We start from the raw sequence: 15,029 nt of genomic DNA, 5'->3' as shown, positions 1-15,029 counted from the left end.
CAACCAGGATGGCAAGGGACCTTTTGTCCCCGTTGACGATGTAGGTAGTCGTCTAGTGTAGGTTCCGACGCCTGGCGTTTATATATATTAACGGCTTTCCAGGGATCTGCGTCTGACCCTCCTCATGTTCTCCATTGATTCTCTCCCAACAGTTACGAGAGCTGCATCGTGGTTGCACATGTGCAGCAGCAAAAGGGCCCATTAGCGAGGACCTGCCCCCAAACCAAGCAACTCCCCTTTTGCACTCTTAATGCGACGTCCAACCAAGAATCATGGGTGAAAAGCACTCCAGCGGCGTCAGCGTTGCTAGCCAAGCCGTCGGCGATATCTTGCAGCTCGAGGCGCAGGAGCAGCTGCGCAACGTGCAACGGCACCATCTCAATGACCCCAATCTGCCCGATGAGTTCATCGACGAGGTTGCCGACGCGCTGGCCTCGACGGACCCCAAGACGGTGATTGCCGAGGTCGAGCACATCCTCGAGGACTCGCCGTACCCCGAAGTCCGCGCCGCCGTGCGCATCTCCGACGAGGATGTGCCCGCCAACACGATCCGCGCCTGGGTCATCGGCATGCTTTTCACCACTGTCGGTTCCGGCCTGAACATGCTCTTCAGCATGCGCGCGCCTTCCATCACCATCACCACCTACGTGGCCCAGCTACTCTGCCATCCCGTCGGTGTCGCCTGGTCCTGGGCGCTGCCGAATCGTCAGTTCAGCCTCTTTGGCCTGAAGTTCAACTTGAATCCTGGCCCGTGGAACAAGAAAGAGCACACGCTCGTTGTTATCATGGCCAATGTCAGTTTTGGAGGTGGCTCTGCCTTCAGCACCGACATTATTCTGGCCCTGAAGCAATTCTACAAGCAGGATTTCGGATGTAAGTCTTCATTGACTAAACGAGTGACCGGCTCAAGTCTAAGTTGTCTGTAATTGCAGGGGGATTCCAGCTTCTTCTCACCTTTACCATTTCCATGTGCGGCTTCGGTATGGCGGGCTTGTTTCGTCGCTATCTGGTTGAGCCCGCCGCCATGATTTGGCCCACCAACCTCATCAACACATCACTTTTCTACGCCCTGCACGACCACTCCCCCTCCGATCCCGCCAGGACCAATGGCTGGTCTATTGGTCGATATAGGTGGTTTTCGTATGTCTGTCTGGGATCTTTTCTGTGGTACTGGTTCCCCGGTTTCATCGCGCCGTTCCTCAGCGTCTTCGCCTTTGTCACCTGGATCAAGCCCCAGAGTCCAGTGGTCAATCAGCTCTTTGGAGGCTGGACTGGTATATCTCTGATTCCAATTACCTTTGACTGGACCCAGATTAGTGGTTACACAACCTCGCCGCTCATTTTCCCGTGGCACGCCATTGCCAATACCACTGTAGGTGTTGTCATCTTCATGATGATTACCAACATTGGCATCCATTACAGCAACGTCTTCTACAACCTCTACCTCCCCATTAGTGACTCTGAGAGCTACGACAATACTGCTCAGCCTTATAATGTCAGCCGCGTGCTTACTCCAAACTACGAGCTCGATCTAGAAAAGTACCAAGCTTATTCGCCACTCTTTCTTTCTGCCACCTTCACCATGGCTTACGGCATTTCTTTCGCCGCCATCTCTTCATTGGTGGTCCACACCTTTCTCAACCACAGCAAAGAGATCTGGCTACGACTCACTACCATGGGCAAGGATGACGAAGACGTCCACACGAGAATGTATGCAAAGTACGATCCAGTTCCATTCTGGTGGTACGCCATCCTCTTCTTTTCCATCTTTGGCATGGGTCTCGGAACGGTTCTTGGCTATGAAACTCACATGCCTGCTTGGGGCTACATTGTGGCCATGGTTATTGCTTGGCTCTTCATCCTTCCTACGGGCATCATTCAGGGTGCAACCAATGTTCAGCTGGGTCTCAATGTCTTGACCGAGTTTATGGCCAGTTACATGCTCGAGGGCCGTCCCGTTGCCAACATGCTCTTCAAGGCTTACGGATACAATGCCTTGTACCAGGGTCTTGCCTTTGTCAGCGACATGAAGATGGCCATGTATATGAAGGTCCCACCGAAAACCGTCTTCATGGGCCAGGTTATAGCTGTGATTTGGTCTTCCATTGTCCAGATTGCCGTGTTGAATTGGGCGCTCGGTGCCATCAACGACATTTGCACAGCAAAGCAGGAGAATCATTTTACCTGTCCGGGTGCCAAGGTCTACTTCAACGCCTCTGTTATCTGGGGTGTCATTGGCGCCCAGCGCATGTTTGGCATCGGAGCCCTATACTCGTCCATGCTCTGGTTCTTCCTCATTGGTACCATCTGCCCGGTTGTGACTTGGTTTATTCTACGCCGCAACCCACGTTCTATTGTGCGCTTCGTCAACTGGCCCATTATCTTTGGTGGCGGTGGTATGATTCCACCCGCCACGGCCCTCAACTATCTTTCCTGGGCCTGGGTTGGCTTCTTATTCAACAAATACATCCGTAACAAGTACCGCGGCTGGTGGATGCAGTTCAACTACATCACCTCTGCCGGCCTTGATGTCGGCTTGGCGTTGAGCACCATCCTCATCTTCTTTGCCCTGAGCTTGTCGGGTACGGAGATGGCTCCCTGGTGGGGTTCTGTGGGAGCTCTGAATACCATGGATGTTCAGGATACTGCGATCATCAGGCCTCTTGCCGATGGCGAGAAATTTGGGCCCAAGACTTGGTAAATTGCAGAGTGTCATTCACGAACGTGTATGATTATATATAATGAAGATTAAGGCATACCACTTACGTAGTTTGTATCATTTTAAGTCAAAATGGAACTTATGCATTCATTTTTTTGTTCCTTTTTAATCTCCAGAAAAAGGCTGCGGGTGTCGCTCGAACCCCAGATGGCCTGTCGTCAATCCCTCGAACACCGACACTGTGACCCAGATGTTGATACCATCATACAAATAATTAAAACTCTGAACTTCATTAAAAACACTTTGGCCGAGTGGTTGAGGCGGTGTCTGCTAATACGCAAGTGTTATAAGAGAGACATTACATTCAAGTATGTAGATTTTAGACAGTAGTCTGAGTTATCGAGCCTGTTCTAATACGGATATAAAAAATAGTAGATATTTGTTTCCCCCATTTCTCGACTTACGAAAGTTTTCTGTCCAAATGATGTTGGTCATGCTGCCTCTGCTTCTAATATGGGTCAGCATGTTAGCCGGCGTGCGGGCTAATTAGTAGGGCCCCGAGTCTAGCCGTGACGCTATACCTAGCTAGCCAGGTGGTATTGAGGGTAAAGAGTGAGTGCTATGCCGGACGGAACACGACGCCGAAACTTTCGGGATTGATTTGGTAGCACAGGGCACAAACTTTTGTCCTAGGTAGGTCGCGGAAGCTGCGGCGGCGGGAGCCAAGGCTGAGCATATACAGAAACCATGCCGAGAATGACGAAGGACCTTTTGTGCATCTTACGAAGCAGTGGGGGGAGGAAGAGTCTGATAGTGATTGCCCCCACTGTCTTCATCTAATCAGGTGGTGAATTCTCACGATAAATACGGATAGTGTGGGTTTTCCGATCATCACGTCTTCCAGCTATCCCTGATTCTCAGTGACGCTTGCCCATGATGGGACCGAGAGCCTCATTGCCTAGCGGCACTGCATGTTTGCGCGCCGTCCAGTTTGGCCGGCCCCTATTTGCAGGGGCCTGTTGGCCGCGGTATATGTAGAGCCTGGCCTCCCACCCGAGACATGCCCTGAGATGTAGCCGGTATCTGAGAAGCTCAAACTTTTACTTGTTTGTTCTGTACAGAGAAATGAAGAGCCAATTCATCCTGAGTGGCCTCATCGGCCTGGCCAGCCTCGTCAGCGCTGGCCGAAGCAGCCAATCGGGCGACGCGTTCCTCCGCCGACACATGCCCGAGTTTCAGGCGGCGCACCACATGCGCCGTCGCGCGGTGGCCGCCGCCGAGCCCAAGAACCAGACCGGAGAGGTCCTGCCGCCGCGCTTCCGCGACAACGGCACCGAGAGTAAGTGACACTGCCAAGAGGTCGAGCCGCCCGTTTTGCGGGCTTCCCACCTCCGCCGCGAGACCGGGCTTGGCGGGCGCCACCGGCGTTGTCTTTGTCTCTCTCTCTCTCTCTCTTTTGTTCTCAACATTGTTTTTGCTAACCGGCTCTCGGGGCAGAATTCTTCGTCGACGGCAAGAAGCTGCCGCTGATCAACTGGGATGTTGGTGAATCCTACGCGGGCAACCTCCCAATCACGGACAAGAAGAATGAGACGAGCGAGCTCTTCTTCTGGTTCTTCCCCACTGCGACCAAGGAGTTCGTGGAGAAGAAGGAGATTGTCATCTGGCTCAACGGCGGTGTAAGTAAGAAGCGGGGAAGGACATGCGCGATTGGCAGAAGGCCTGCTGACCAAAGCGAAATAGCCTGGATGCTCCTCGCTGCTCGGATTCCTCGAAGAGAACGGTCCCATTTCCTGGGGCGAGGGCATGGAAAAGCCCAAGCGCAACCCATTTAGCTTTCATCTTCTGTCCAACGTTGTCTGGCTCGAGCAGCCCGTCGGCGTCGGCTTCACCAAGGGCAATGAGACCATTTACAACGAAGACGACATTGCCAAGCAGTTCATCGGCTTCTGGAAGAACTTCTCCAAGACCTTTGGCCTGGAGGGATGGAAGGTCTACATTGCCGGCGAGTCGTACGCCGGCATGTACGGCCCTTATCTCGCCAAGCACATGCTCGACCAAAAGGACAAGAAGTACTACGACCTGAGCGGCCTGCTCGTCTACGACGGCATCTCGTGGGGCGACGAGCTGCAGTCGTCGCCAGTCGCCTTTCCGTACCTGGACCAGCACTACAACCTGATGCCCGTCGACCAGCCTGCCTTTGCGAAGCTGCGCGACCTCGACAAGTCCTGCGGCTTCGCCGACTTCCGCCGCGAGTATTTTGTGTACCCGCCCAAAGGCCCGATCCCTAGCCCGTTGCCCCATGCCAAGGTGCATCCCAACGGGAGCTACGTCGACCGCGGCTGCGCCGAGATTTTTGATCTCATCTACATTGAAGCGCTCAAGAAGAACCCGTGCTTCAACATTTACAACATTGTGGACCGTTGCCCGGAGCGCAACGATCCGCTGTCCGGCAAGGACTCCTGGTTCAACCGCCGCGATGTGCAGTCGGCAATTCACGTCAAGCCGCACGTCAAGTGGGCGCAGTGCAAGCAGGTGTTCCCCGACGGCGTCGAAGACCAGTCGGAGCCCGCGGGTGTGCATGCTCTCCCGCAGGTGATTGAGCAAACCAAGAACGTCATCATCGCGGAGGGCACGAGCGATTACCTCTTGTCACTCAATGGCATCCTCTTAGGTATCCAGAACATGACCTGGGGTGGCAAGCTTGGCTTCCAGCAGGCTCCCAGCGACCCCTTTTACGTTCCCGCCTATGGCTACGACCCTGAAAAGATGTACGACGATGACTACGATTCCAACTTTTATGGCCACGAGCTCCCAGCCGGCTTCGGTGTCATGGGAACCTCTCACCATGAGCGCGGTCTCTGGTTTGTGGTTTCGCAGCTGGCCGGACATGAGGGACCCGAGTACACGCCTTCTGCGTCGTTCCGTATCCTGGAGAAGCTCCTGGGTCGCATCGACAGTCTGAGCCAGGTGTCCGCCTTTACTCTGCCCCAGATCAGCAACATTACCCAGCCTAAGGGTGAGCTGGGCAACGGCACTGTCAAAATTCCCTGCTGGACGAGAGATTGCTAAAAGCGTTCCAGTCGTCATCGACATCAGATGATGAGTGATCTAGACTCCCAAGTAAAAGTAGTTACTCTAACAGATTAAATGAAAAAAAAATGTCGACTCTTATTCAAAGAGCTTTGTGCGTACCCCAGTGCCATGATATTACTAATTTCTGTGCCGATCAGAAGCCTCAAAGATATCAGACAGCAGGCTATCAAAAAAGCATTGAGGCGATGGCTGGCTGCCTTTCCAGAGGTGGCTGCAACAAGTAGCTAGATTGGGTGCACACCTAACGAAAGCCAGGAGCCTCGTGTCACAGTCATATGTCCCAGCCACACCTTCTCTAGAAGGGCGGGCACAACCACCTGACGATAGCTAAGAAGGGAGGTGGGTGGTTACTTGCTGTTTTGGAGTTTCCCATCTCTCCCTCTCCTTCTTATTCTTGGTCTCAGTAAGCAGACTCCTTCTTCTGTAGGGAGGCTGGACATGATGACGTGAAGTATAGCGGAGTTCTGGCAGACAGTGTTTACTTGAATCAGTCTGGATCTGAGGCCGGATCGCACACGAAGGTACAACTCGGAGGCATAAGTAAGGCAACGAATCGGCAGAGGGACGGCACTGGAGAAGAAAGACGGGACGGAGGCGCACGGAGTAGGAGGGGCAAAAACAATCTGCATAAAATTCTGCCATGCAGAACATGCATGCGCCGGTAGTAGGATTTGTGCTCAGCGGGCGTGGTATGAATGATGATGCTTGTGCTGGCGATGATGATGTGTCGGCGAGTGTAGGAGAGACAGAGGCTGGCTGGGATCATAACAAGGCGATGGTGGTGGAGTCTGGGACAGCCGAGTAAAAGTACCTTGTGGGTGTATTGTTGGTGGAAAGAGTACTTGAAGAGGGGGGCCCTAAAAGGACGCGCAGCCGGCGGTGCTGCAGCCAAGTGGGGTGGCGTTTGAGGTGCGTCGGCCACTATTTATTATGAGAGTTGATGTATAGGTACCTAGCTATGTGGCCGAGACCACTGTAATCGGAATATTGTTAGCAAGTGATTTGGGTTATTGTTTTGATAAGACGGACGACAAAAAACCACTTGATATTGATTTACTGGTACTAAAATAGTGTCATATCCCTGTAGCTCCGTCAGTCCCCTGTCAAGCTGCGCGCAGGCCCAAGCCCCCTCCCATTGTTTACCAATACCAACCTACCCATGTTGCCATGCCCCCACCAATGTAGCGGGCCCCGTTGGTTACTGCGGCATCCAGCGCCTCGACCTTAGGATCCAAGCTACCTACAGGCAGGTTGGCACCTGGCTACCTTGCGCTACCTCATTCACGTTAGCTGCGACCACCATCTCACAAGCTTTCGTCGCATCGTTGCATCACCTGCGATTCAGACGCGGCGGGCTACGTCTTGCACTCCCTCTTTGTTGCCCTCCTCCTCCATCATCACCTATTATTACCGCTCATTTCATTTTTTTTTCGCTGTTCTTTTGTACATTACCGCTCGGCACAGACTCAACTCTCTGTACTCCGTACGAGCCCAATCGAATCCAACCTTGCACTTACATTGCATACATACCCACCTGGTTACACACACCTCCGTTTGTAAATAGCTGCAACCATCGACTTTCAGCCCATACTCACCGCCCGGCATTGCCCATATTGCGGCCCGAGCCTCCTTCACGTACACATATTCAAGTCAGAATCTCGTCTTTCTGAGCCTGTTTCTGGGCCTGCCCGCCGTTCTTGACGCTACAACAAAGAGGCTCCTCTGCCACCTCGGGTCTTCGTCCCTGGCCATGTTTAGGTAGCACAGAGTATCACTTTCTGCTCGCGGGATACTCAAGCATGCGGCTTTCTCCTACTCAAAGTACGCTCTTGACTCTTCCTCGTTCTCTGCTCCCAGTATCGCTGCTGCATTCGAGCGCATCGCTTTACGCAAAGCCGCCATTATGCTAATACCGCCACCTTGCTCAGGGAACAATGTCGTCTGAACCGTCCCCGAGCGAATCTGAACGGCCACCTCCTCCCACGACGCCGCGCAAGCCACGAAATCAAACATCCCTCGAGACGCCACAAGAAAAGATTCAACGCAACCCCGGAGATGCGCCTCATTCCGCTCCTGCCGCCGCCCAAGGGGGCAGGCGCCACGATTCCAAAAAATCGGAGCCTACTCTCTTGTCCGACTTCTTCCAAGGCAGACAAACCGCTGCCCGCGTTGCCGCTGACCGGAAACGACGTCAGAGCGTCGGCGCTGTCAAGGCGGAGTCGCGCGCCGCCATGCGCCATGAGATGAGGCAGAATTCAGTCCGCAAGCTGCAGCAGCCAGGCGGTGTCCGAGATCGCGTGCAGGTGTGGCAGCGCAAGCACGGTGCAACCATGGCCACATCCAACCCAAACTATGCAGCCACCGAGCCCGACGACGTGGCCTTTGACGGCGAGGATCTCGATAGTGTTACCGAGGAGGACCGTGTGAGGATCAAGATGCGATTGCGATCGAACCCACCCGTGCCCAAATTTGTGCCCAATACGCCAAAACACAACGACAATCCTGGTTCCTCTGGAAAAAACGATGGCACAGACGATGTCAGATCACCTGCCACGCCTAAGAAGCGTGTGGTGAGTGACTCAAATTGGATGCGTCAAAAATCGAAGAAGTCACCTTCGCGAAAAGTCTCGCCTTCAACTTCCAAAGGACCCAGTCCGCCAAAATCGAAAGCCTTTGTTTTGCATCCGATTCCAAATCCCCCCGTTTCCAGCAAGATCAAAGCCTGGGCAGCCAAGATCGAAATGCCAGACGAACACGAATCTGGTTCCCAGGTTGGCAGCGCCGCTAGCCGCTCGACGGCGCGCTTAAAACCGAAATACAAGCAGTTTGGCGACGATGATGGAATCCATGTCACTGGCTCAAATGATTCTTCAGTGATTCGAGACGATGGCATTCGCGTCCGTCCCACTACTACTGGGTCCGACATGTCTTTCCCAGGACAAACATATCGCCCACCGACGAGCCGGCGGAGCAAAAGTGTTGCGGACTCGTCACGGTCAGCATTGAGTGCCGGACTGAGCGACATCTCCTCTTCGTCCTCAGAAGGCACCAAGGAGCCTGTTCGTCGGCGGAGCAAGAGTATATCGGCCGACAATAAAGAGTCTACCAGTTATACACCAACCAAGACAAAGTCAAGGCGATCAGAAGCTAGAAAAGAGACGGCTGCTAGCTCATATCTATCCACGACAACGGCAGAAGCGGATACATTGTCACACCTTGGCGATGAAGGGTCCAATCTCAGCAGCTCGCTGCGGCCTGACTCTGATCTTGATTCTAGACTTACCTCGAAGACCCTTGCCGATATCCCTGGCGATATCCCTTTTGGTCATTCTGCTTTCAGCGAGCTCGATCTCTCTGGCAGGTATCGGCCCAAGAAGCTTAACGTTGACCGCAAGACAAGCTTCAAGGGAGTCCCTCATGTCTTCAGAAAGGTTGTCGAGGAAGGAAAGAAAATGATGAAGGATATGAATGAACCACCCCGGCCACAAGGTCCAAACAAACCCCCGAGCATTGAAAAATGGCTCAACACGACTGTTGATCCATTCATTGAGACTCCAAAAGAAGTACCGGCGCCGACCATCAAGAGGCAACACCTGGTTGAAGAATCCGTTGTCACAGAGGAAGCTGCCGTTTCAAGAACGTCAATGCCTTCACTACGGAAGGAAGCTCCTGCCAAATCATCCAACGCACCCAGCTCCAACGACTTGACTAGCACGGGCGAAGCTTCTGAAGATCATACAAGAGCCCACACACATCGCAGGCGACGCGCCCATACCGTTGGATCGCAAAGACGCCACTCGAGCAGAGATGCTGCATCGGAACAGACCTCAGATGTATCTACAGCTGTCACCGATGAAACAGCAACGGAAACTCTGGAAGGAAAGAAGGATCCTGAAGAACAGGCAAAGGACGTTGGCGCCAGAGGAGAGAGCCCCATGGAGCTGAAGAGAACACGGGCGAAGCGAGCAACGTCCTCGCCCCTTAGAAACAAGAAAGACTTTCTCGGCATGTTTAAAAATGCTCTCTTAGGAGAGTCTGCAGCGTTTTCTGGGACTGGCAAGGCGTATCGGACCGAAGAACCGCAACAACATGAACTCTACGATCAGGAATGTAGCGATGACTACACCGAGGGCTCAGCTCTGTCTAGCAGAGATTCGCAGTCACAGCTCACGGATTCCACTGCCAGTGGTCATCACACCAAATCTCATAAAATGACCGCCCCTAGGAACCCCCCTCCTACCAAAGGGAATTACGAATTGTCGACGATTGTGTCCGATGACGGATCTAGTGCCATAAGCTCAGCGCTTACAAGCTCCGATGCTACGTCTCGTGTCACACAATCTACCGGGACTGAGTCAACTGTCATGTCCAAGTCTAGTCATGCCTCTCTCAAGAAGAAAGATGGCCTGACGAAAAGGCGCATTACTAGCCATTCTGATCTCATGTCAGTTCTGTCGCTACCGGATCAAGCTTCTGTTCCCCAAAGCATGAAAACCCGATCCCGTCCCAGCCTCCGCCGAAAGCACGGCATCCCAGCCGGCTTCTCTGAAAACGATCTCTTGCAAGAATTCGAAGATGATGAGAACCTATACAACCGAGAGCTCAAGACTTTGGTCGACGGCGTGATTCCTGTTCTTCTGGGCGATGTCGTGAACAACAGCGACGCAACGGCCCTCTTTTCAACTGGCGGTGGCAGCCAGGCTGATGCAACCTCCAGAGCTGTTGTTGGCATGGGTGTGGCGCTTGAAAAACTTAAAAACGCCCATAAAAAAGCACCTCATCAAGACATTCGTCGCCTAGCTCACTGGGCTCATGGCGTCGTACCCATGTACAACAGCTATCTCAGTGCTTGGAGACTTGGCTTTCAAGATTTGGTCGTGAACCTTGCCCCGGCCACTGGTCGGCTCGAAGAAGAAGACTCACTATTAGATGCGCTCCCGAGAAACGAAAATGGCGATATCGTCAATGAGAAGGGAGAGAGCGTGGCCGTCGGTTATCTGCTGAAGCGGCCTTTAGTCCGCATAAAACACATGACAAAACTTATCAAATGCATCGATAGCATTATTGACAGTCAGGATACAAACCAACTCCTGCGCGATTTCGAGAACCTCCAGGACAAGTCTCGACGCCGCCACCGTGAAGAGACAGCACGAATCGAGGATGAAGATGCTATAAATACTGATGTCACCAGGTGTCGAGACCTCAGGACGTTGGGGGCCGTCACGCCTCCTGTCATCGACGCCAGCTTGCAGGTCAATGCCAAGGATACGTTCTCCCTGTCTTTGGCCCACTCCAACGGGCAGCGCTTGCAGTGCCGAGTCGAGCTTGTCTACCGTGACAATCCTTTACAGCCCAATCAGCCAGGCGATTTGCTCATTCGAGAACCTGGTGACAGTAAAAAGGGCAGGAACTCATATCTCCTATTTCCACCATTTCAGATGCGTTTTTGCTCTGCCAGGACTGGCGATGGCCATTTCGACATGGTCATTATGCTTCGAGGTCATCACCATAACCGCACTTGGCATGAACTACTGTTCTTGACGGCCAATGACGAGGACCAAATACTCGACTGGCTAGATCTCCTACCGGTAAACCCAGTACCACCAAGAGAGCCTGAACCAAGCGTCGTTGGCGATGACGAGCCAGATAACTCACGCGACGTGCCGGTCGGTGTCGCTAGACCAGTTACCCAACGTGGCCCCGAGTTTTCAGATCCTGCTGTCCGCACAGCTAGAGCGCAATCACCTCTTATCAGCACTTACAAGAAACCTCAGACACCTTCAGAACAGAAAGCTGATGCCGGCCACGATGAGAAGAAGCTACGTTCGTCTCCAGAGAGCGGCCAAGACCAAGCTCCCGCTCCACCCACCTACAACGTCATGAACTGGGATGATGGCAGCTACCAAGAAGAAGAAAATTTACTACCTCAACCTCTCAATATCAAAAAACCATCCCCCTCGAGAATTTCGCGAGAAAATGGCGCTCCTCCTCCCCCAGTCCACCGCACTCTTCCGTCGACGACAGACCAGCAACAGAAGGACATCAACCTCCTTGTACCGCCAGAGCCAACTGAGCGAGTTAAACGGCGTAGATCATCGCCGCTCAAACATGAGTACCTACCTTCGGATGCTTCCTCGGGCGGATCGAGCAGCCCAAGTCCCGAGCATTCGGATGATGAGTCTTCAGACGATGATCTCGATAGTATGGACATACCAGAGACTGAGCTTGGTGTAAGCATCCCCAAGGAGTCTCATCAACCCTCATTGGCTCAGCCAAAGATTGAAAGCCTGCTATCTCAGTCGGAGTGCAGTGTTTCGCCATCCAATTCGGCCTCGCAGGCTTGTGGAGTTTATCCTCCACGAAGCACTACCGAACAGCACGGCAGTACTACTCGCTATATGGCATCACTCTCACGATGGTCCGATCGGGGAGCATGGAAGGACCTGAGCCCGCAATCCTGCGCAATCGTTGTCTCTGCTGGTATGGTAGAGGCCTATGCTCTCCGCGCTGCTGGCGGACGGGTCGAATCCATCAAGTTAGACGAGCAGCCGCTGATTGCTCTCGACCTAACACCACTTGTGCTTGTCAGACAAAGTACGGCTTTAGATCTGGAAGTCAGATCGTCGGTTCAAATGCACTCGCGTCTCTACGAGACGTACAATGGCGGCAATTTCCGCTTCCGATGCCACAGTGCCCCGGAGTGCTTTGCACTGTACATGGCTGTTCATCAAGCACGCCTCAGCAATCAAAAATTCATTCAGTTGGAGAATGAAGCGCGCTTCAGAAGTTTTGGAGAGAGACATGACGTCGAGGGAGACGATCGAGCCGGACGGCGTCGTAGCTGGTTCAGCCGCAAGAATAGCTATCGTAGCTCGCCAAGAGGCGCAGCTCGCTCTCAGGACGGCGAGAGCGCCGCACACTCATCGACACCGTCCGCAACTAGCTTCCTGAAGCGCCTCACCCAATCCAGCAATTCTGCTTTCAATCTCGAGCATTCAACAATCGACAGGCACAGCCGTGGCGGTAGCGGCAGAAATAGTCTGTATACATCTGGCTCATCTTCGGCGAGTGGCGGCGCGTCGCCCCGCTCCCCATCTGTCAGTACCGGCCACGCAATGAGACAACGCGGCCCTATGGATGCTGAAAACATTCAAATTCGACTCCATCTTCTCGTCTCATCTACGAAATGGGAAGACTGTGGTAACTGCATTCTCAAGATTCGCACACCGCCCGTTGGTTGGCACCAAGCTCTCCTTGCCGATCACGGGCTCGAGAAGCGCATCACCGTTTTATCGCAACCAAAGAAGGAGGATGAAGAGCCCAAAATGCTGCTAGATGCGGTCCTGGGAAGTGGTTGCTTCTCTGCCATGGGTAGTCGCGGAATCGTCTGCGGCATCTGGGAAGAGGTCCAGGGGGCCGACGGTGTGGTTGGCACGGTTCCTGCGAAGAGTAACCCTGGCGGCAAGATTAGGAAGTGGTGTTTCCAGCTGTCAACAGCTGCGGAAGCCAACTGGGTGCTGCGGCTGGTGCACCAAGAAGTCGTACGTGCATAGTACGCTTATAAGCGTGGCAGCAATTATTGCTGATTACCTTTTTGATGGCTTTTCTGGTTCCGTTTTTGTTGTCATTGACCTGCGCGCTATGATATCCCGCACATATTTTTATTCGTTGTTTCTATTGCTTTCTGTCATTTGCGCGAGGACGATGTCATCGGATTGATGTCGCAGTTTCTACATACAGGTGGACATATGGGAGGATGTTTGGACGCTACGGTGTCTTTGCTTTAGCGTGTATAGATGTAATTGGACAAGGAGCAATATTGGTTGTGTATACTTTAGAGTTGGGGTTAGATGGAAAAGATGACGATGTATAGGTAGTGAGCGAATGAGCTGTTAATATAAGATGTATCTATTCGGTCTTGGCCGTCGAATGCTTCGCCCGCGTGATTGACCTCTGTTTCGAGTAATTTGTTGTTAATTTGATAGGCTTGGGGATCCTCCTCTGTAAATTGCATTGTAGTGGCCATTTCAATTGTTTCCGTCCATGGTCGTTGAGCAAGCACAATGTGCTTGACGGTTGCTGGTCGTCGTCTTCTACTTACCCACAAGTTCCACCAATGTTCATCCCACTTCAACAACGGTTTCCCCCTCTTACCTCTCATCTTGGCCCATCACTTTTATATTCGCCGTACACTACCCAAAAAAAAACAAGGCCAAGGACCGAGTCCCTTCTCCCCCCCTCCTCCATTCCCACGTCTCATCTCTCTCCTTACAACCCGCACCCCGTGCGCCCCTCCCCGCCCCCTCACCATGGTCCTGCCACTCGAGGTCGCCGTCTTCAACACCTCCGACGCACTCAACGCCAGCCACCACGGCGCCGCCCGCGTCGAGATAAACGCACCCGACAGCTACTCCCTCGGCGGCCTCACTCCGCCTGCCTCTCTACCCGCCCCCTCCGACCTGTCGATCCCCGTGCGGGTCATGATCCGGCCGCGCGGGCCTCCGCCCTCCGGTCCCGACTTTCTCTACGCGCCCGCCGAGATTGACGCCATGCGCGCCGATATAGCGCGCCTCGTGCCGGTCATGCACACCAGCCGCGGCGACGGCTTCGTCTTTGGGGTGCTGAAGCGGAAAGGGACAGAGGAAGAAGAAGAAGAAGGAGAGGAGCATCTCGAAATCGACGTGGAGACGTGCGCGGAGCTAGTGCGCCTCGCGCGGCCGTTTGAATGCACGTTTCACCGCGCGTTTGACTTGGTGCGCAATGTGGACGAGGGCGTCGAGGCGCTGATTCGGTGCGGCTTCGCGGGCGTGCTGACGGCGGGCGGAAGGGCCGAGGGCGGGTGCGCGGCGAACCTGGACAGGCTGGAGAGCATCTGCGACCGCGTCGCGGGCAGGATGGAGGTGGTCGCAGGCGGCGGCGTGCGGCACCACAACGCCCGGGCGCTGGCGGCGAGGCTGGCGAGGTACCAACGGGTGTGGTTGCACACGGCGGCCATGGGCGTGGAGGGGACGACGATGGATAAAGACGAGCTGATTCGATTGACAGAGGGGCTAGCGACTTGAGTGTTAAAACAACGGGTTTTGCATGGGAGGGTCATGGACGAACAGTCACACAAAACACGCCTCGAATTGTATATATGGAGACATTATTTGCATGGAAACACCAAACGCAGTCTATTGCTTCAACCAATCCGTTTACGCCCCCCCTCAACCCCTATTTATACATCAACTTATGTTGTTTTCGTCAAATTATATACATCATAATGATATTGGGC

The 15,029-nt window shown here is 53.6% G+C and overlaps 4 protein-coding genes across 4 annotated transcripts; all 4 read left to right on the top strand.

The window, feature by feature from the left end:
- Positions 1-272: 272 nt before the first annotated feature.
- On the top strand, positions 273-2,701 carry BBA_00851 (small oligopeptide transporter, OPT family; the record flags this gene model as incomplete). Its single annotated transcript, XM_008595948.1, has 2 exons — positions 273-873; positions 933-2,701. The coding sequence occupies 2 exons, from the start codon at positions 273-275 to the stop codon at positions 2,699-2,701; spliced, it is 2,370 nt and encodes a 789-aa protein (XP_008594170.1).
- Positions 2,702-3,784: 1,083 nt separating this feature from the next.
- Positions 3,785-5,731, top strand: BBA_00850 (putative SERINE-TYPE CARBOXYPEPTIDASE F PRECURSOR; the record flags this gene model as incomplete). The annotated part of the gene is made up of 3 exons (XM_008595947.1): positions 3,785-3,998; positions 4,157-4,338; positions 4,403-5,731. The coding sequence occupies 3 exons, from the start codon at positions 3,785-3,787 to the stop codon at positions 5,729-5,731; spliced, it is 1,725 nt and encodes a 574-aa protein (XP_008594169.1).
- Positions 5,732-7,689: 1,958 nt separating this feature from the next.
- On the top strand, positions 7,690-13,643 carry BBA_00849 (glucan 1, 4-alpha-glucosidase; the record flags this gene model as incomplete). Its single annotated transcript, XM_008595946.1, has 2 exons — positions 7,690-13,296; positions 13,629-13,643. 2 exons carry the CDS (start codon positions 7,690-7,692, stop codon positions 13,641-13,643), a joined length of 5,622 nt encoding a protein of 1,873 aa, XP_008594168.1.
- Positions 13,644-14,064: 421 nt separating this feature from the next.
- BBA_00848 (copper homeostasis protein cutC) lies at positions 14,065-14,817 on the top strand (the record flags this gene model as incomplete). Its single annotated transcript, XM_008595945.1, has 1 exon — positions 14,065-14,817. The coding sequence occupies one exon, from the start codon at positions 14,065-14,067 to the stop codon at positions 14,815-14,817; it is 753 nt and encodes a 250-aa protein (XP_008594167.1).
- Between the last annotated feature and the right edge of the window lie 212 nt (positions 14,818-15,029).

Source organism: Beauveria bassiana (genome assembly GCF_000280675.1).
Source record: "Beauveria bassiana ARSEF 2860 unplaced genomic scaffold BBA_S00002, whole genome shotgun sequence".
NCBI lineage: Eukaryota > Fungi > Ascomycota > Sordariomycetes > Hypocreales > Cordycipitaceae > Beauveria > Beauveria bassiana.
This window is presented reverse-complemented; position numbering and strand designations above follow the sequence as displayed.